The sequence below is a fragment of the Mauremys mutica genome, chromosome 9 (genome assembly GCF_020497125.1).
Source record: "Mauremys mutica isolate MM-2020 ecotype Southern chromosome 9, ASM2049712v1, whole genome shotgun sequence".
Taxonomy (NCBI): domain Eukaryota; kingdom Metazoa; phylum Chordata; order Testudines; family Geoemydidae; genus Mauremys; species Mauremys mutica.
The window spans coordinates 61,913,899-61,937,051 of record NC_059080.1 but is presented as its reverse complement, the minus strand read 5'-3'; the positions used below and the strand labels follow the sequence as shown (position 1 = coordinate 61,937,051).

The window sequence follows — 23,153 nt, the reverse complement described above, 5'->3', positions numbered from 1 at the left end:
AACACCTGTCAGATAATACTTAGTGCTGCTATGAGTGCAGGGGACTGGACTAGATGACCTCTCCCTATCTATGATTCCACAAAGATAGGGAGCACCAGAGAATGACATTTGATTGAAGACAGTGAGGCTTGATATGTTCCAGTTATAGCACCCATTCAATTGTTACAGATTTCAATATGATATTTTCCAAAGCTACTTTTATTGCTTAGCTGGTAAGATTAACATTGTGTAAGCTACTTATTCTGTAAAGTATAGAAATATCAAAATCAGATCTGCAGAAACCATCTGCTTGCAATGGAGGATGGATAATGAATTGTGATGGGATTACAGTTCCATGCCCAGCCTCTGGAAAATTGCTGATTTACTGCACATTACAAAATACATGAGGCTACCCACATGATATAAAATCCTCACCGTCACGTGTAAGTGTTGTTCCTCTAAACTGAGCCAAATTCAGACCTGGTACAAGTGAATGTCACACACCAGGCCAAGCTTTGCCTTCATTACAACCAATGAAAAGCAGGAATAACTCACTGTACCTCCAAGGGAATTACTCTCTGGTTTTACACCATCATAAATAGGGCAGAATTTGGCCCAGTGGAGCAGATCCTCTCCCCCATCTGCTGAGGTAGTAGAAAGTTTCTCTTATGGGAATTCTTAGGTCTTCTGTTAAGAGCTCCATATAGTGAGATATGTATTCTTGAGCAGCACAGACTGGCAGTTTGTACAACTACTTCCCTAGCTAGACGTCTAATTTACAGAGCAGTCCCGTCACACACCCCACCACCTGCTCCCAGCTTCCACAGACAGGTGCCAGGCACTGACTGTCAGCCAGCACAGTGATCTCTGTGGGGCTGGTGTAAGTTAGTGCAGGAGGAGGAGAGCCACTTTCACCCCATCACTCCTTAGTGCACCAAGGACAAGCTTGGTTCTGCTGAGAACAGAGACTTGAGTTACGCTGCAGGCTAAATGCAGACCTGCTGTCAGCAGATGTGAGATACTCTGGGGTCTGAAGCTAACATGTTATGCGTCTGTAGAATGGGGAAAACACTGGACTATTCATACCATCTTAGCCCATCACTTACTCTCTCCTCAATGAGTACCTAAAGTAAAATAAGCTGAAGGGATACTGTAAATGAATAAGAGATGTACAAAAAGCTTTCATTACCAAGCCCTGACTCATGGCTGTGTATAGGAACCATGTAAAATCCATGGTTATGACAATACAGCACATGGCTTGGGAAGTACTCTTACTGCTGGCTACCTCTGTCTGCACTGAACAATGAAGTGCTACAAGTGTCCCTTGAGGTTAGGTTCCACTGAACTCTGTAATAAATAAATACTCATGGAAGTGAACATGCCCATTCGCTGTCATGGATAATTATTTATTGCTGCACCCAACAATTACTTTCTTAGATTTAACAGAAGCTTTTCTTATGTTCCCAAAGAGCTTAGTTCACTGCTTTCCAGGGCAAATCATTGTCCCTGACCCACCATCCAGGTCAGTTACACCAATAGCCGCAGCGAGGCGAGCGTTACATTTCCCATGAGCATTCACTCCAATTTAAAAGTGAATCCATGCAGGCCCTGATCCTGCAAACACTTTTTCACTTGTTTAGGCTTATTCATATGAGCATAATGCCATAGCCCTCAATGGAATAAAAGATTCAGGTCTAAAATAAACACATGAATAAATGTTTACAGGCTTTTGGTGCAAGGCTGTTCTTGTGCCCTTTTGTGTTCACTTGCTGCTAACATTTGCGATCTAGCTTTATTTGCGTGAGTGTGTGAGGAAGGTGAGTTTTAAACCAACAATGACCAAGTAAGTAGCATAATTCAGCAGGGCTGGACCTTGCTTCTTGTAACAGGGCTTCAAAACTAAGTGAGCCAGACACAGCCTTTAAACAGGCACTGCACATGCACATGCAATTGCTTTGGGTAAACATGATGAAAAGACTGAAGTTAAGCTGTACTTCCTGCCAATGAATTCTACAGCAGCCTGGATTTTAAATGGGCTAGATGCTGCAATTAAGAGCTATGGCCTAGAGAAGGAAAGATTTAAGATTGCTTAATCCTGTTTATTTCCTGCTGCCCCCCTGTGAGAATGAAACCTCAAGTGTGGTTTCATGTTTGTTTTTTCCACTGACTCCAGATCAAAATGTGCTCAGTTTTGAAAAAATAATTTTTCTGTCTACCAGCCTCACAAATTCAACCTGGGTCCTCTGCTTCTCATGCATCACCAGTAGTAAGTCCTGCAAGTAAACTTACGTTCCCAATTATACCTGTACAATATCACTAGCTCTCAAAGGTCCCATGCAAGATTGGGCTGACATTGTTCTGAGGACTACGCAACTACAGGTTCCTAACTTGAAATGTTCAGAACGTACTTTTAAGACAAAACACAAGTGAATTGAACAGTAATAAAAACTAATCACACTGTTACACAGGCTTTGTCTTGCTTTACATATGTTAGTCTTGCAAGTTTTTAATACTGCCAATCTCAGTTGAAAAAATATAGTACCTCTTTCTGTTTGTTATAATACCTCTCTATTTTCTTTATTTAAATACTTCTGCCTATTTCTATTTAATTAATTAATTCTTCTGCCTCTTGCTGAATGAAAGAGACATAGCAAGGGAGAACAGACAGAACAATTGGTAGCATTAATATCAAAGAATACAAAGGCCTGATCCTGCAAATACTTCTATCCATGAATAATTTAACTGTGTTACATGGATCAGGCTCCAGGGGCAACAAACTAGCAATGCTTGGAGGAGTCTGGGGATAGGACTGAGCTGAGTCAGTTGTAAGTGCAATGGTAAGATATGCCGAAGATGTGTGCTGGCTGCTGCACAAATAAATCGTCCACAGCCCTCAACTTGGATAAGCAGCTATATCATGCCAAATGCATCCTAGCACAATAACTTTATTTCATTGTCAGCATAGCTCTGAGCAGAGGGTTTTAGTTAATGCTGATGCAAAGTGAGAAGGATAGCACAGTGTGCAGTTCAGTAGGTTCTGCAACTCATTTGGACTTCCCAGATCTGATTTACACCAGTTGAAGATCTCACCCTTTGTCGATTTCAGTGGTTGGGTGACTTTAATAGATCACTTTAGATAGTTAGAATCTCCAACAAATGGGAACTGAGAGATTTTATGAAATATGGGAAATACCAAATTACGTCACATAAGGAAATCATTTAAAAAACCCTACCTTTACCCTGGCTTGTCTTTCACAAAACAATCTATTGTAATCAATAAGGAAGATGCATATTACATTAGCAGGTGAAATATATTTGCATGCAATGATGTTTGCAGAATTATAGCAGAAGTGTGAAAGACTGCTTTTGCTTGGCTACATTCTTTGCTCACAAGAAAACCATCTAAATTCTAGCAATTTCTAGCTTTTACCAATGTTGTTTGTACAAGAAACATATCTATCTTACTCTACCCTGTGAAACATTTTACTGAAAGATCAGAGAATTTTTTAAAGACCATACATCAGTATTTATCTTTAAAAGCTGAATAAAGGCACAAAATGTCTCCTGATAAGTAATGAGACAGATTTTGATTCCAGGACACATGCATAAAATTGCCACTTTAAAGGAATGAAATCATCTAGCAACCTTCAATCAAGGGTAGACTTTAATCCATTTCTACAGTATCAGCCAAATTCTTTACTGGTGTAAACTAGCTCAGTTCAAGATGAGCTCAGCTGAGAACTCTGCTTATGTTTTAATAGATTCTCTGTCCTGCTGTCTGTGTTTGGGGGGTATCTATCTGATTTCCACTTTTTTAGCCGCGCTGGACTGGATACATTTGGAATGATCTTGCTTTGGGGTGGGAGGGGAAACATCAGTTGTTGGACATCCAGTTCTAAACCATATATAACACAAGAAAGAAATCCACGGAGATAACAAGGTTAGACTTAATACTGAGTAAAGATCAAAGACATGCCACAGCAATACAATGTTATACAGTAAAATGAAAATCTTCTGTCAGCAGCAGTTAACATTCTAACTCTTTACAAGCCAAAATTTGCCCCATAAGTATCTTATTGACATGGGTCCAAATCTTGAAGATTCCTGGCAGAACTCCCAGTGAAGGCAATGGAGATTGGCCTGACCCAGAACTTAGTAAAAAGAAAAAAAATACGAAGACTCAAGATGTGGCCTGTCTGTAGAAAACAGGACTTCAAACCCCACTGCAGTCCAGAAGGGTCTTTCCACTAACTCTAAAGTGCATGACCAGTTATTCTAAGAGTTGGTATTAAAGGGAAGACAACACAAGCTTTGCTTTGCCACTAATAAACACACACCTGACCTCTGACCTCAAGTCAAACTTATCTCCTGCTCTGCAACATTTTTGTGGCCAATAGGGGTGAAGATAATTAAGCAGGTTTTTTGTTGCATGGACCTGTCTAGACCATATGCCATCATATGACGCATCCTGCACCTGTGTTGACCTGTGATGTTGCATTTACACTTTTCCACCCAAAGTTTACAGTATAGTAAAAGGATCTGATTCTCATATCATATCCCAGCACAACAGCTGGTGCCTAATCATCTGTGAAAAGACAAATGCATCCTGCGCAGAGCTGTATGAAATGTTCATAATGAAACCTAGAACCAAGAAAACTTGTTCTGGTTTCAGATGTTATTTCAAACCCAAATCTTGCCCAGGTTCAGATATTTTTAATACTTTAAAGCAAATCTGGACAGGGTCTTGAGAGCCTTCCAGTTTTCCTTTTGTGGGCTCCTGGGAGTAATTTGAGTTTCAAAATACTCATTGGTATGGGTGGACTTTCACTTTGAGTTTTGAGGTTTATAACCCAAAAGGGAGTTAGAGTGGAAACAGGAAATGATGTTTCATAACCATAAGAACAGAAACCAGCAAGGTTGGAACAGTGCTGTTTATGTGACACACAGCAGAGTCTATACATAGGTCCTCTCAAGATTTTTCAGTGTCAGTAAGAGCTATTAAAGTCTTAATGTTTCCTGTTTTATTTATGCCTACACGTCAGTCTTAGGGGTTTTGTATTACTGTCATCACTATGTTATTGGAACACTTGTTTTGTGCAACTAGCTTTTTTGCCAAAAACACAGATTCAGGTTGACTGAAACCATTCATGAAATGTTGGTAACATTCAGCAAATAGTTTTGGCCCCCCCAAAATGACTTTTTTTCAGAAATGTCATTGTTTTGGTTTGGCATTTCTGAAATAAAACATGTTGATGTTATATTTTGGAAAGGTATTTTGGAATGTAGCTAACATTAATTTTGAAACCCAGTACATGTTTATAATGCCCAGCCCCCCTAAAAATGAAAAACTAAAAAAAAAAAATGTTTTAGGTCAGTCCCAAATGATTTTTTGTCTATTTTTTTCCATTCACCCACCAAACAAAAAAAAAAATCAGTTATTCACCCAGTCCTAATAGTTGCTAATCCACAGTAGCCAGCTCCTCACACCAGGTTTGTTTCTTCCCACCTCTACATCACGGTTCAATCTGTGTAGTGCAAAGTTGCAATGGAATGACATTTCCTAGGCCCTGGCAGTTCCTTTGGGACCTGTTATCTTTTCTAGTAGCAACACACAATTGCAGGACATGGGCTAACCCTGTCAAAACTGGCACAACTGCAAAATTCTCAGTAGTGCCACTCCTGCCACTGGACCAGCCTGTTTCAGGTGTTTGCTGGCTAGTGTAAGGAATGGCAGCTGGTAACATGCAGTGACTTCCTTACCTATTCTTTTAGTATTAATCTCACAACCCTGATTCTACCTCTTCTGCAGATCACTTCCTATCACACCCTTGCTTCCTCTTAGCGACTTTTCTTCCCAACTCTTGAGCTCATGCAGCTATTTTTTATACTTGTCTTTTTAATTAAAATAAAAACACCAGTGGGATACCTTATTATTACAGTATTTTATAATTCATGGGATGCCCTCTATTTTTATCCATTATGAATTCTTAGTACTAATAAGAATACATTGATCCATGATCTGTAAGCAGTAGAGAGGCCCTTTTGCCTTTACTATAATGGATTTCTCAGATCAGTAGTTAATTGGTTTATCTTCTTGAATCAGTTCTGCAATAATGAAGAGCCCTGAATCTAGAGAACATGTAGTCTGTTTCAGTCTCTTCCTTTTTAACCTCATGTGGTTGGCCTTGGTGTAGAGATTTTCTCCAATGCTCGCAGATCTTGGAATTCATTACCTCTTTATGATGTTTCTGTTAATGATTATTATTTGGTGGTGGTGTTCTAGTTTCATGAACATAGTTCACTTGTACTAGCTGCACACAAGTGCATTTGTGGAAAAGCCATAATATGGGTAGGGTCAGATCCAGTGGTGTAAAGCCACAATGGAGCTCAGTCTGTTTACAGGCAATTTTACAGGAAAGGAACAAGCCTTATCTGTGTTGGGAATCGGAGGATGAGAAAGGGAGCCTGATAAGGAAACTCTAGTCTAGTTCAGGGGCCAAAGTTGACTTGTCTCTCATTTTTCCTAGATCCACTCAAGTGTTCTGTGTCTAATGGCCGCAGTTCACCATAGCCTTTGAAATTGAATTCTTTTGTAGGGATGTACTAGGAATAGCAGCAGAACAGAACGTGTATTTTCCCCAGATCCTTTGTTCATTAGGCAGCAACAAAGGTGGTTCAGTATAGAGAGAATCAAACCCTGCACTCCGTCTTTGAAAGCCAAACAAAGGGACTAAAGGCAGCCTAATAATAGCTATTAACTGATGTCTCATGTGAAACAATATGCCAGGCCTCCCTCAACAAATAGAACATTGTTTTTGTAAAACTACAGAATTAATTAGTTCCGCAGAGACTGTCTTTCTCCCAGAACAAAGTGAGAAGAGGATCTCAGCTCATAAAAAAGAAGAAAAAAATGCCTCTGTGCAGGTTGCACGTTTGGCAGTGAGCAAAAAAAACCTGTCCTGTTATTAATTTTGTTCATAGCAGCATCCATTACCGTCTCCGTGAGCATCTAAGAGCTGTCATGGGCAAATTCACCTTATTTAACCCTTTCCCTTCCATGCAGGCTCAACAATGTTATAGCTCTCAGAAATACCTTACCTAAATGGCAAAGGCCATTTTTTTAGCCCTTTGACTTAAATGTTTGTCTCCACCTTCCCACAATAGACTTCATGTCAATTCAAAGCAGCAAAATATATATTGCAACTTGGATATAAAAATTGTCTGTAATCTCAGAAGGAAGCTAAAAATACAGAAGCCTCAAGTTCTTTGCTTTTAGGAATTTTGGCCACACTGGGCAATATTGATCTACCCGACCTGGCTGATTGAAGGGCCATCAAAAGGCTGCCTTTTCAGTAAAGAGGAGGAAAAGATGTGCCAGACACCATGTACCAAGAAGGATTAATGGAAGGAGAGGAACAGGAGAACAGTCTTTCAGCAACTTTGACATAGTGTTTTTTGGGAGGGGGGGCGGGGGAGGATATGTAAGTGCTCCATACAAGGAAACACAGCCATTTAGTCTTTAATTTATGGATACTTAGTAATCTTACAAATTCAAATACTTTTGAATTTGCTGAGTCTTCCAACAGGATATGGGTTTGTAAAGACAGGGATGGACTGTATTTTGATATAACCACCTCCAAGTAAATGAGAACCTGTTTTTGTTAAGAAATGTATATTGGAGATGGTTGTACTTAGTGACAATATAGCGAATACTCACAATTAATACCAATTCACAGCACCTTTATAACCATTTTCAGCAATGCTTTCTCTAGGAGGGGGAATTTCTGGAAGTGTCATGGTGGGTCAGTAATTACCTGAATTGTGAGGTGCCCTCCTGCTTCCTTTATTCATATGCATAGTCATGTGGAAGTAAACGGAATGATTCATTGCCAGATTCAGCCCCCTTACTCATCATGAGTAGCCCCTTACTCCACAAGCAGTCCCAGTGACTGCAGCGATTATTCAGAATAAGGTGCTAATCGAATCGAGGATAAAAGGACCAACATCTAGCCCCATTTCAATAAAGGCTGCAGATCCTGGTTCATCATTATGTTTAGGCAGAATTCAGTTCTTTTTTTTTCTAATTTTGACACATAATATCGATGTTTATAGCCGTACCTCAGTGCAGAGACATGTGTCAATTACACAAGCCAGCCCTGTCTGGATGGGAACACTGCTAACTAAATTCCTCTTGATTTTAAGTAAAATACCAAATTTCTTTCAATGTGCATGTGTGGGGAAATGAAATCACAAATGCCCCAAAGTGAGCTTCAATTAAAAAAAGGTTGTTTGCTTGCAGCCACATCCATTAGTGTGAAAACAGGACAATAGGGTCTTGAATCTGACAGCTAGGTCTGGCCATATCATACACTGACAACTCACATATACTGAAGAGGATTCTGTCATCTGCTTAAAAGGGCCCCTGGGGCCGTACATGACTCTCTGCATTTTAAATTACCAGTTTTAGAACTTCTTTGGGGGAAATAAAATTAGAGGTGTTTGCAGACCAAAACAAAAACAAGAAAACAAACAAATCCCACATCAATCAACCAACCAAAAAGCCCAGAGATATAACTCTCAGTACACACTAACATTTAAAGCAGAAACTAGGCTGGTAACTTGGGTGTTTGTCCTTTTAGAATCACTAACATTTCTTGTTAAATTTGTTCTTTGGATTGGTTTATGCTGCACAGAATGTAAACATAATTACCTCTGTATTATACCTTGTGGACAGAATTTTCTCTTGCTCATTTCAGAAATTCATACAATACTGGAAACAGACAAATGTGGGTATGCACTTTTGTACTACTGTGACTTTTCAAAACTATTTCCAGCTAATATACTATAAAGTCAGCTTTCTCTAGACACTTCAACACTCATTTTTCACTGTTCCCTCTGCAAGCTACTACTGCTGGAATTTTTCCAAAATGTATTTTAGCTAAGGATTTATTTAACACACACTGCTTGGATTCCCAGAAACGTTAGTTTTGATCCACTGCTGACTGATTGGCTCACTGGTAATGTGTTAAGTGGAGGAGAAGGAGCACAGGAACTATACCAATTATTGATTTATTTTGAGAACAACAAATGATTCACAGGAATGAATTGATCTTTTGATCCAAATGAAAAACAAAGGAATAAACTGAAAAGGGGTAATAAATGACAACCACCTCAGTATGGAAGTTAGAGATAAAATTCTTCTACAGGGTCATCACGCCCATCTTCCTGCTTCTGTAGGATTGTTCTCTATGCTATTCTCTCTTCTCAGGAATACTGATGGGGCACAGGCAGAGGTCTACTATTACAATTGATCTATTCAAAACCCAAGTATTTGAGCAACAAATGAATATGCACAAGAAAGCTCTGATACCTCCCACTGGAAAGATTGCCACATTCTATCCTAAAATCCCACCCCAAACAAAACTGACGTCCTTGAGCCAGACAAAGTCAATGCTGGGGTAAGTACAATTAAGTTCCATGAAAATCAGTTGAGTTGTACCCATTTGCAATGATCCCGAATTTTTCCTTTGATCTCTGGTGACGTCTAAACAATATGTTCCATCTCAACGGTGTAACCAGGGTGCTTGAGAAGTCTAAAACTACCAATAAAAAGATCACCAAGATCCTCATTTTCAAACGCCATACAGTTTCAGCCAGGTCTGAATAAAAGGTCTTATTTGCCTCTCACATGCACCTCTCTTACAACTCTTACACCAGGTTAAGTGAAAGGAGAATCAGGCCCTAACTTTTTCTCTTAACTGGAAATTAATTCAAGGTTTCTAAAGTTCAGTATTTACCTAATCCATCAATTGAACTAAATAGTGAAACTGTCCAGTAACTGAAGAAATAAATAATTCAGCTTAGCTGGCTTGACGAAAGATTTTTCAGCCAACAACAGCTGATTCATAGAATCATAGACTTTAAGGTCAGAAGGGACCGTTATGATCATCTAGTCTGACCTCCTACACAACGCAGGCCACTGAATCTCACCCACCCACTCCTGTATCAAACCCCTAACCTATGTCTGAGCTATTGAAGTCCTTAAATTGTGGTTTAAAGACTTCAAGGTGCAGAGAAGCTGCATCTCCAATCCTCAGATCTTTTCTTCCATCAGCTCTATCAGGCTGCACTTAATGCAGATTAAACTCTTTTCAGGTACCACCTCCAGGATCATGTACACGCCGCAGCTTCCACATCCAGTCATCTTCATTGTGTCTTCCACTGCTTGGGTCACTACTACTGCTGCCTCTGTATCTGTCATAGGCTTTCCACTTAAACCCTTCTCCTCCAACAGAAGTCCCACTCAAACTCCCCTGTTTACAGCTCTGTTTGCTGGCTCCTGTGCCTCTGCAGCTGATTCATAATCTTTACCTATATTTGACCTATACCTGGTTTATAGAGGATTTTCTCACTTGTGGTTTCTAACAAAGGAGGACCCCTAGACTTGGTTCCTAGCCTAAAAGCACAATACAACTCCTCAGGTGTCCTAAACATGTTAATGAGGATAAGATGTTGTTTGAACATACAGCACTGCATTCTCTATCCTTTAGAATTGTCTCAGTATCCAGCAACAGAGAGACTTATCAAAATTAGGTGCTTAGGAAGAAGGCAGGAATTAAGAAGCCGTGAGACATTTTGCTGACATTGGCCGTCTGCAGGCATGGCCCCCCTGCAGCTCCCAGTGGCTGCGGTTCGCTGTTCCCAATGGGAAGTAGTAAGTCGCAGGTTGCCCATCACTGTCCTAAATGGTCCAATAGATGAATATAGCTGAACCACTTGATAATAGCAACCATAACTTAATTAAATTGAACATCCTCGTAGGTGGGAAAAAATGCCAAAGCAACCCACCATAGTAGCATTTAACTTCAAAAAGGGGAATACACAAAAATGAGAAAGGTAGTTCAATGGAAATTAAAAGGAAGTCACAAGGGTGAAATACTTGCAAACTGCATAGAGAAAACTCCATAATAGAGGTTAAACTAAATGTAGACCCCCCAAATAATAAAAAATAATAAAAACAAACAGTAAGAGGACCAAAAAGAATGCCACCATGGTGACACACCAGAGTAAAAAGAGGTGGTTACAGGTAAAAAGGCATCCTTTCAAAACTGGAAGTCAAATCATATTGAGGAAAATAGAAAGGAGCATAAACTCCAGCAATTCAAGTGCAAAAGTATAATAAGAAAGGCCAAGAAAAAATCTGAAGAGCAACTAGCTAAAGACACAAAAAATGACAGCAATTTTTTTGTACATACCTCAGCACCAGGAAGCCTACCAAACAGACAAGGCATCAGTCTTCACTGCAGAGGATGTCAGGGAGATCCCTACATCTGTGCCATTCTTTTTTTGGTGACAAATCTGAGGAACTGTGCCAGATGGCAATGTCAATAGAAGAAGTTTTGGAACAAACTGATAAATTAAACAGTAGTAAGTCACCAGGACCAGATGGTATTCACATAAGAATTCTGAAGGAACTCAAATATGAAATTGTAGAACTACTAACTGTGGTATGCAACATATCACTTAAAATAAATCTACCTCTGTACCAGATGACTGGAGGATGTAATGCAGATTTTTAAAAACAGGCTCCAGAGGTGATCCTGGCAATTATAGGCCAGTAAACCTAACTTCAGTACCACAAAAACTAGTTGAAATTATTGTTAAGAACAGAATGATCAGACACATAGATGAATACAATATGCTGAGAAAGAGTCAACACAACTTTTGTAAAGGGAAATCAGTCCTCACTAATCTATTAGAATTCTCTGAGAGTGTCAACAAACATGTGGAAAATGGTGATCCAGGCAGTATTGTGTATTTGGACTTTCAGAAAACCCTTGACAAGTTCCCTCACAAAAGGCTCTTAAGCAAAAGTAAGCAATCATGAGATCAGAGGGAAGATCCTCACCTGGATCTGTAACTGGTTAAAAGATAGGATACAAAGGGTAGGAATAAATGGCCAATTTTCACAATGAAAAGAGGTAAATTGCGGGGTCCCCCAAAGATCTGTACTAGGACCGGTGCTGTTCAACATGTTCATAAATTATCTGGAAAAGAGGGTGAACATTGAGGTGGAAAAATTTGCAGATTATACTAAATTATTCAAGATAGTTAAGTCCAAAGCTGACTGTGAAAAGTTACAAAAAGAGATTTCACTTAAACTGGGTGACAGAGCAATAAATAGCAGATGAAATTCAACATTGATAAGTGTGAAGTAATGCACATTGGAAAACATCATCCCACCTATACATACAAACTGATGGGGTCTAAATTAGCTGTCACCACTCAAGAAAGAATTCATGGAGACACCATGGATAGTTCTTTGAAAACATATGCTCAATGTGCAGCAGCAGTCAAAAGAGCTAACAGAATGTTAGGTATCATTGGGAAAGGGGCAGATAATAAAACAGAAAATATCATGATGCCACTATAATAATCCATGCATGGATTACTTACATCTTGAATACTTGTTCTGGTCATCCCATCTCAAAAAAAAGATATATTTGATTTGGGAAAGGTACAGAGAAGGACAACAAAAATTATGAGAGGTATGGCACAGCTTTCATGCAAGAAGAGATTAAAAAGACTGGAACTGTTCAGTTTTGAAAAGAGGTGACTAAGGGCATATGATAGAGGTCTATAAAACCATGAATGGTGTGGAAAAAGTGAATAGTGGAGTGTTATTTACCCTTTCATATAATACAAGAACTAGGAGTCACTTTTTAAAATTAATAGGCAGCAGGTTTAAAACAAACAAAATGAAGTATTTCTTCACGCAATGCACAGTCAATCTGTAGAACTCCTTGCCAGGGGCTGTTGTGAAGGCCAAAAGTATAACTGGGTTCAAAAAAGAATTAGATAAGTTCAAGGAGGATAGATCCATCAATGGCTATTAGCCAAGATGGACAGGGACGCAACCCCATACTCCAATTGTCCCTAAATCCCCAATTGCCAGAACTGGGAGTGGACAACAGTGGATGGATCACTTGATATTGCCCTGTTCTGTTCAGAACCTCTGAACAGCTGGCACTGGTCACTGTCAGAGACAGGATACTGAGCAAGATGGACCACTGGTCTGACCCAGTATGGTTTTTACATTCTTATGTCTTTTAAAGTCTCTGAAAAATTATTAATTCTCTGTCAGAAGAACCCTCCCTTCTAATCAGTGGCATGCTGTCTGGAGTGGGTCAAGAGCACAAGTGTCAACCTCAGGGAAGACTGTTAAAGAAAGGGCACAAACCCCAAATTGGTTGTACATTCTATAATTAGATTTCACCAACAAAGTAACAAGTGTGAAATCCTCAAGCACTATAACAGTGTTAACATGGAGCCACAGACAACCTCCCTTGGGTACTCTGATTTGTCTTGCCACCCAGGCAAGCTTGACTTTGAGATAGATGGATGCTTTACACCAAAGATCACAAAAATATTCAGATTACTCCCAGTCCCAAAGGACCAGTCACTTACTGCAGGTCAATTGTATTCCAGATCTCAATCAAAGACACTGCCTGTAGCCATTCCTGTAGTAAACTAAGTAAAGATTTATTAACTAGAAAAAAGAAATGAGAGTTATTTACAAGGTTAAAGCAGGTAATTTACACAGGCAAATGAATTGCAGTCTTAGGTTCCAAAAGATGATAGAAACTTTTATAATAAGGAAACTTTATATGTAGTTTAGGGCTAACCCACGCTAAACAGCTGGGGGTCTTTTGCTTAGTGTTTCTTGCCCCTTTAGATCAGTAGTCTCCAAAGTGAGGTGCATGCACCCCAGGGTGTGTGTGCAAGAGGATCCTTGGGGGTGCGCGGCAGGAGGAGTGCTTTTTTATTTTGCTTTGGCAGTTTGGGCGGGAGTCTGAGTGGCTTTTTTTTTTTAATTTGGCAAAAATGGTAGAGCCGGTACGGCAGGGGGTGCGTGCTCAAAAATTTTTTACTGATAGGGGTGCGCGATCAAAAAAGTTTGGAGACTTCTGCTTTTGAGTCCAAGCAGCAAAAAGAACCAAGTTTCTCCTTGTCAGAGATTTTTATCCCCGTCTCCCCAGAGTCCAAGCTGATGGGATGAGTAATGCAATTAATAAAGTCTTTGTTCTTTGATTTATTATGGCCTATTTGGTTTCAAAGACCTTCATGTTGGGCAGGACTGAACCTCTTCTGTAGGAAGCCAGCATTTGCATTAGAGAAAGCTTCTCTCCTGTATGAGGAGTTACACATTTATGGATGTTTACAATGCAAACATTTGCTATTACCTTATAACACGAGGTACAGATAAGCAAGACTAATACCTGCAGCATCCTAAGGCCTACACACCAAACAGATCCTTACAACTCTAATATTTATCTTAACACCCAATACACAGATGAGCCAGACTGTTTTCCAGCTATGCATTAGTCAGGGTTCAGTGAGGCCTGGGGCCTTAGCGTGAGCTGGCACCTGGTCTGCCAGCATCACAATCAGATTTAACAACATCTATAATAACCCCCACAGGGTCAGAAAGCAGGAAATAGCAAATTTTTTGCTTGATACTATTTATCTGAACTAGACAGAACTTTTTTAACTGAGCCAGAGCCTGGTTTTCTGCATCCTACCTTATTGCTAATGTATGACACTATCATAAAGGGGCAGAAGATCAAAAAGATGGTAAATCTTAAACACTTGAACTTGAAATGCTGTATTGATCAAGTTACCACAGGAACAATAACATTGTATAATACATTTCTGTACCTTCATGTCCTCTACCTTCTCAATCCTGCACCTGGAAATAGGTTAGCTGCTTTACTCTATTGTCCATTCTCAACATCATCTCTTCTTCCTGCCACCACTTATTCATGGACCAGTTTTCCACTCTGTGCACCAAACACCTTGACTTCAAAACCCACTTCGTCTGGGACATCTTCTTATATTTATTCCCTTGCAAATCTAGTCCCAGACCCTTGAACTCTTGGCTCATCTAATGTATCTGTAAGCTCCTCAGAACAGGGATCTTGTTTCGTCTTCATTGGGAGGCATTGGGCATCTCTACGATGTAACAAAAATAGCTCTTTATACGGTATACAGAGCAATGCTTGATGCTGGTTGTTCCCAGGGAGATGAGTAGTATCCATTTTTTACAGATGATGATATTTAAAATGGGCCAGATCCTTAACCAGAATTTTCTGCATCAGTAGAGCTACACCAGCTTACACCAGCTGAGGCTATGGGCCCTATGTCTTTACACATTCTGCTCTTAAAGAATAATTTTCTTACTTTCAACCCTTGCTGATTTTCAGATCACTAGCTTTCTGGGCCAAGGTCTGTCTTGATATTTTTGTAGTAGCACGTTGCTACTGTTTAAGCCAGAGGTCGGCAACCTTTCAGAAGCGGTGTGCCGAGTCTTCATTTATTCACTCTGATTTAAGGTTTCGCGTGCCAGTAATACATTTTAATGTTTTAAGAAGGTCTCTTTCTGTAAGTCTATAATATATAAGTATACTATTGTTGTATGTAAAGTAAATATGATTTTTAAAATGTTTAAGAAACTTCATTTAAAATTAAATTAAAATGCATAGCCCCCCGGACCGGTGGCCAGGACCTGGGCAGTGTGAGTGCCACTGAAAATCAGCTAGCGTGCCGCCTTCGGCACATGTGCCATAGGTTGCCTACTGCTGGTTTAAGCAATATAAGCCAAGGGCAGAATTTGGCTTGTACTAGGAGATACTAAACATCTACCAAGTTACTTGCAGTATAATGCACAGTAATTCTGAGATGTTGAGTTTTTTCTTTTTCAAGTTGAGTGCTGTAGCCACGGTGGAGCACCAGATCCTCAATTGGTCTAAGACAGCATAGCACACCACTGAAACCTTCACTTCAATGAAAACATGCAGATTTATACCTGGTGAGGTTCTGGCCTAGAGTTCTAAAAGCCTCTTGGGAGGGCATCTTAAAATGACAAAAAGATCCAACCAGGAGTGCTTCAAATGCTGGTCTGCAGTGCTGTAGAGTGTAATGTGACAAGGAATGCAAGAAAAGAGACAATAGCAGAAATGATGAACACTTCTGTAGCATTTGATGATTAGTTGCAAAATTGTATCACTAATTTCCAAACAGGTGGGTTTCTATACAGTGAAGATATAGTAAATCAAGACTTACTGTGCCTGACTCTCCAAATCAGAATAATTTTAGCATTTTACAGCCTCCGCACAGGTATAAATGACTCCATTGGGGCCTAATTCTTTTGCTCTGCACCTTGTGTAGTCACTCATACCAGTGTAAAGTAGCTGAAAAGGCTTCCAAATCAGATGATAGTGTTATACCCACTTCACACAGGTGTAAATGACTTTACAAGGTGCAGAGCAGGGGAGAATCAGGCCCAAAGCAAATGGCAGGGGAAATGACCCCTACTGGCTAGTGAGTTTGTTTTTGTACTACAAATAACTGAGTAAACATGTAGGGCTTCCCTTTATTTGCTACTCAAATAGCTTGCTTTGTCTCTCTGCACTGAGCTGCATCACAAGCCTCTTTAAATCAACACTGTTTGTAATCTGAAACAAACATACTCCCACTTTTAGGGCAAGGCCAGTGAAATAACCGTCTTGGGATATCTGTGTTGGGATATCATTTATCAGTCATATGGCACGACTTCAGACTTGAGGTCACGCATTGCTGATTTCAAGTGGGAATGAATGTGTCAAGTTTCCAAGTTCTGAGAGAATGAAACCATGTTGTGACAGAGAATACAAGTTCACAATAGTTAGCCTAAAACATCAAATTCTCTGTAAACTGACACAGGTCCTTTGACCGGGGCCACAGCTGATGATCAAAAGTCCTATCCTAACCACAGCTCAGAAACAAACCAATATGGCTTTCAGCTGAATGGAAAAAGCTTTCAGAGTGGATTATTATAATAATCTATATACTGAAAGTTCAGGCACCTCATCAGCTGCAGTTCACTGAGTTCACAGACTGCAATTCTCACTAAGGCCAGTGAGGTTTTGTTTAGACCCATACACACTGTAAACTCAAATCAGTTAACTTTGTTAACCACCGACCAATTCCTTGCTGAACTTTCAGAGTGAACATTGTAATTAGTGGGTGGTGATCGGTCCTGAAAATTAATGGTCCACAGTAAGGAAATTCAATGTTTCTCTGCTCAGTAGCATGCTAATGCTGCTTTTTTCTCCCAATACCAGTTCTTTCTAAATTACTTATGGTTCATGAAGGAAACACAACTGTAGTTTCTTTACCACATTATCTACCCTATCTAGGCAACTGTAGCACTCACTACATCTTTGCTGACCTTTGTAGTCAGTACTGTTTTAGTTTAACGATTCAATGCATCTAAACAAACATTTGTATGACATCCTAATGGAAAGTCATCCCACACTCAGGACATATACACATGTAGAACAAGGGGTTGTTTTTTGTAATAGAGTTTGTATTTTTGCTTACTTACAAAATATGGGGATTATCTCTTATTTCTGTGTACTAGCATTAACACTGGATTGGCAGCACTAGCTTGTACAGGAAATAGCGATCTCACAACTTTAATGGATGCATCAGTTATTTTAACGAATTCAGTCTTATGAAGGGTTAATCTCTCGCCAATTGCAGGCTTTTTCTAGTTTTAGAATTATAGGTCATTTCAACTATTTTTTTAATGCATAGAGAGATAGGCTCTCAAAATTGCTAGTAGGGACTAATTCACATAATACAATTATATATCCATCCAGTTGCTCTCCAGGGGATTGTGCGCCCACAGAAATAATAGTATCTAATAACACTATTTGCCAGTGGGCTGAAGTGCCTGTCATGTGCAAGCATTGCTTTATTAAAGTCTGTAGTACAAGGTGGAGCATCTGATATGACAGCTAAGTGTCATTTAGGTGCTGAACAGTGCAGTGGAAGAGTTTCCCTGGGAAAGTTTTCACTTGCAAGTAATCCATGAAACGTAATATCTGCTACGTCCATGGAACAGTTGCATCTTCAGGGAGAGGCAGAGGAAATAAAGGAGCTGGTATCTGAGATGCTTTTCGGTAGAAAGGCTCAGAAGAGGGCTAGATAAAAGCAGATTAGATCTACTTACTAGGCAGCCCCTCCCAGGTTTCTACTTGGACAGAGGTACAGTGGTGGAGCAAGTGGAAAAAACTGCTTGGCTTCCATCTCCACTAAGCTTTTCTGGGTTTCCTCTGGAAGAATGTGAAGTCTCTTTCATAGTACTGGATGGTTCAGATAGCTATTACCTTTGACACTGCTCTCTTCTTGTTTCGCCAAGGGATGAGTTGTTTACATTCTGGTTTTGACTGAGACGATGATAATTGCTGAGCAACGAAGGTTTATGGATCCTGCAAAGAACCTGTCAGTAAGGCAGATTTGGCTCTTCCTGATACCAAACATAAAAGGCACTTGTAATTTATACTAGATTTGAATGTAGGTACCTGGAGCTGATTGTGAGGGATCCTAACACTGTGCTACTCAACCACTTTGTTTAATTCACGCAAAGTCTGTATTTTCAAAATTCAGGTGCAGCTGCTTATAGGTCTGATTCTGCAAACTTTCACTCAGGTGAGGTAGCCTTATGGGTCTGGCTCCTGCTTTCACTGAATCATAGAATATCAGGGTTGGAAGGGACCTCAGGAGGTCACCTAGTCCAACCTCCTGCTCAAAGCAAGCCCAATCCCCAATCAATGGCAAAATGATTGACTTTGTGGGATGAAGGCAAGTTTGCAGGAACTAAGGGCAGTGTATGGATTTTCATAGATGAAGGGACTAATTCTGCCTCCGTCATGCTGAGTACTACCTTGCTTACCATACGGTCCCCTCCCAGTCTGCATTAGGAAGGTCCCATCCAGAACCCACTTGCTACCTCACTGGAGACATTCACTAGCAGCCACTTCCCCAAGAATCAAGACAGGTCCTATTCCTGTCAGGATGTTGCTTTCTCTCTAGAGGCCCACAACACATCTAGCCTCTGTCGTGTTCTCCCCCTTACTGGGGAACAGTTTGCTTCTTATATCCGGCTTCCCCTTTCCCAGCAGGCCTTGCTTTTCATCTACAATTCCCATAAGAACTGGGAATCACATTTCCCAGAATTCCTTTGCTATGCTGGGCTGGCCTGGTTCCAGGCCTAGGTTTACAGGGACAGCACACCCTGTTTCAAATGGTTATATATGACAAATAAGGGTCTAATTCTGCCTCCTTCATTTGTGGAGGAGTATTTTAGCACACAGCTAGTCCCACCAACTTCAATGGGGCTGCTTGCAGAGTGACATACCCTTAAACATGAGTAACAAAGGCAGAATTGGGCTCTGAAATAGCATGAGTAGGCTAGATTGCATCTGGTCCCCACTAGATGTTCTATTGCCCCACAAGCAGCACAGAGGATGGGATGGGAATCCCCAGGAACTGGCCTGTGGTTCTACTCAAACCTGGGGAGAAGGAGGTGTAAGGAGCTTTCCCCATTTGTTTGGCCTGTATAAATACGACAGAATTGCAGTCTGTGCTCAGGGAGCTGCATCCCTGCTCTCACTCAAAATCAGCAAGAAGGAAGTTGGGCTGGGGCTCTACCTTGCTCACCCAACATCCACAGAGCCAGCCAGTCACATGTAAGAAAGTGAGCTGCATCTATTAATGGAGTGTAGTTTTGTGGACACTACTTGTGCACCTCTCATAGTTCCAGCAGACTTTCTAATAGACAGACAGGGATGTCAGCAAGAAAGATGGGAGTGGAATGGAGTTATCTGATCTGAAAGATTAATTCAACCAGATTCTGAAATAAGGACTTCAGTGGCCATGGAATTGGTAAACATTTGCCCATATTTATTTTTTTAAAAGCCACCATGTTACAGGTAATCCCTTCCATACAAGTTCCAGTATAAGAATGGAGTGCAAAGGCATTGTAATGATCAGTGCAGGCAGCACCTCCACCAACAGGTTGTGCTGTGTCTTTACCTTAGTGGTGTTGTCTTGTTTTGATATTATGTTGACATCTTGGTTGGGGTGGAGCTGGCGCAAGGATAAAACTGAGTCCTGTGTGTGCTGAAGTTTTTATGTAGTGTCCCAAAAAATCCTTGTCGTGCAAATATCGTGTAATAACCATGATTCAAATTCCTTCTCCAGTTCACTGAAGATGCCACTTGGTGGGCTGAACTGTCACATTATTTGCAGCATCCCAATACATCTTTTGATTTCTATAAGTGAGTAATACAGTAGAGTGGTGAGAGGATATTGCTGTGTCTCTCCTGAATTATTCTTTCTCTCAAGCTTTTGCAAGCCCATAAATGGAAGGGAGGAAAAGGAGGGGAGAGAAATTAAACTACATTTAATATCCTGATGTTAGTTTAATTTAAGAATGATACAGAGACTACCTCTTTAAAAAAAAGACAAACTTTATTACAAATTGTATATCTTCTTTGGATTCGTGAGCATTATTTCAAACTATTTTAAAAGATCAGTGTTCAGAAAATTTAAAAAAAATGCTGAGTTTGGTACTTCCACTTAAAATTTAAAATACTGATACATAATTAATGAAAATAGCTTGATGGTTTCATTCTGTACAACAATGGAAATTGGTAATAAGTTACAGATTGGATCTCACTACTACCCAGACACAGCCTTCGCAGAACTGTATGGAAATTAAAAAAAACATTATTTAAATGGTGGACCAGATTCTGATCTCATGTACATTGGTGTAAAGCCACTGTAGCCTCTGTAGATTTACACTGGTTTGAGGAGATCAGAATCTGAGCCAATGTCTTCACAAGCTCAGTGGTTTGAGCATTAGCCTACTAAACCCAGGGCGGTGAGTTTAATCCTCGAGGGGGCCATTTAGGGATCTGGGGCAAAAATCTATCTAGGGATTGGTCCTGCTTTGAGCAGGGGGTTGGACTAGATAATCTCCTGAGGTCCCTTCCAACCCTGATATTCTATGATGTGCACAAGGTTTGATTAAAAGCAGTAGGAATTCTCATTTTACAAGTACCATGATGCGAATTTTCTCACTAGTACTTTATTTGGTTAAGCCCTGATCTCACAACTGGATCTGCACAGAGCCCTACTAAAGTCAACTGGTCTTCATATGGGATGAAAGGGTTCCTCTGTAGATTCAGATCAATGGTGGCCAAGCTCTCCCATGAATCCAGTGGGACATACAAGTTTAACAGAAGGCAGAATTCTTCACAATGGGGACAAAGTCTGTTGCTGTGCAACTGTTTTCCTACCACAGGGATGCATATTATGGACAGCAAAATTAGCATCTACTTCCTGCACCTAAAATCATTAAAACCCATATCACTCAAAACCAGATATATGACATTACTGACGGAAAGTTAAATAATATCAACTTTGTCATATATATAGGTAGGATCACGAAACAGCACATTAATTGTTGAGCATTTGTACATCCTATCAGGTGTTCCAGCCATGGTTACACTGGCACAATGCCACAGACCTGAGTAGGGTTACACCAGTGTACAAAACAGAAGAGTGTGACCCAGTGGCTTCAGCTTGGAAGCAAAGATCCTATGAATCTGAACCATGAGAAAAGGGATAGTGGATCTGGAATAGGTGAACTGAGGGAACGGAGACAAACCAAGGTGTCCCTCTGCGCAGACCAAAGAAAAACTATGATTGGGGGAAGTCAAAAAGACTACTCCTTTCATGAACTCTGGGGACAAAATCACATCAAGGCGGCAGGAAGGAGTCAAAGCTCTGCCCACCTCCCTTTTGCACTGGCTTGAAGAGCAGAGTGCAACTCCCCCTTCTCAGCTGCTATTTCAAGAGATAGCGTAATGTGCTCATTCTCTGTGCACTTGGAAAGGGTGTATGTGTGTGTGAGAGACTATCTAAATGTCAGGAATAGCTAACAGAGGTCAACTTAGATAGCTGATGAAACCTAGATCTGGTCTGTGGCTGGCTAGTAGCCCCATGGCTTATTTAGTTGCCTGTGACTATGTAGCATTATTGTCCTAAATTACTAATGGGGAGACTTCCACAGGGTCCAAATGGCAACTAGGCACCAACCCCCATTACCATTGCAAACTGCCATTTATGCCTTTCAAAAGTCTTCCCTAAAATGATTTGGAATTAAAATATCCTATGTCCCTAACAGGATGCTACATTGAACAAACAGGACTGAGTGATCACCAGACATTTAAATTCAATTTAGCAATTCACTGAAACATCATAATTTTTACAAAGGTAAAAATTCCAAAACAAATCGACACTGAACAATTCCTCCTTGATTTGGCAGAATCGCCATCACAATTCCAGAATATAAAGGACTGTTTCTTGAGGTCGTTAGGACTATAATTCAAATAATAGATTTTAACTTGTAGAACTACAACCTTCACAGTGGGTCCATAATCGTAGGCCTGCCTGTAAAGATTCCAGAACTATGGGATTATTTTTAGCCATTCTTTTTTAAAATGGGCTATATTTTCTGCTGGCATAATTCCACTGAGTTCAGCGGAGTGACGCCAGCAATATGTTGGTTTACACTGCATAGAAAACAACTCAGGTGGCCAACTGCAGCTGAAGGTACTCAGCCCCTCAGACCCACTAATTTGACTGGAAGTTCACACAGTAGATATTGGATAATTGTGGAGGATGTGTAATGCTTTCTGCTATTGTACAGATCAGAGAAGTTGCATCACAGGAATCCTTAATGTAAGGGGTGCATTATGGAAGAACTGTCAGGGCACATCAATGTTTAGGCCTAAGAATCTCAACAATATCCTTCTAAAAGTGCCTTGAAAATCAACAGAAGTATCTATGCACAGTAGAAGTTGAGTTGCTAACAGTGCATGTTTCTGAAACCAGGCAAAGTCACTTTCCCATGGGTGTAAATTAACTCATTTTGGCCTTGGTTAATGTGCTTCACCAAGTTTTTCTCAAACAGCAGTGGGTGGTAAGCACCCATGGTGCAGGCGCGGTCGTGGTATCTCTGGTAATAGTGGCAGATGTCTGTCCGTCGTTTGGAAGGGAGGAATTCATAAACATTCACTTCATCACAGAGGGTCATCATGATCACAATGCCTGGCAGGGGGAGAGTGAGAACCAGTTAGTCAACCTGGGGGCAAACAGGTTATGAAACAAAACATCTTCTTGCTTAAATGTGAGGCAGGAGGTTTAAGCAAAATATCTCCTTCTGTCTCCCAAGATGGGAGGTGGTGGGGTTTCCCTGCAAGAAGTGGTCTTTGTAACGT

At 40.4% G+C, this 23,153-nt stretch overlaps 1 protein-coding gene across 7 annotated transcripts in view; it reads right to left on the bottom strand.

The window, feature by feature from the left end:
- Positions 1-20,318: 20,318 nt before the first annotated feature.
- ST6GAL1 (ST6 beta-galactoside alpha-2,6-sialyltransferase 1) overlaps positions 20,319-23,153 on the bottom strand; it is a 102,089-nt gene continuing 99,254 nt past the window's right edge. For all 7 annotated transcript variants that reach the window (XM_045031286.1, XM_045031284.1, XM_045031283.1 and 4 more), the window contains one exon: positions 20,319-22,983. In XM_045031286.1, coding sequence (XP_044887221.1) covers positions 22,742-22,983 — 242 coding nt within the window. In that variant the 3' untranslated portion in view covers positions 20,319-22,741. The remainder of the gene's footprint in view (positions 22,984-23,153) is intronic.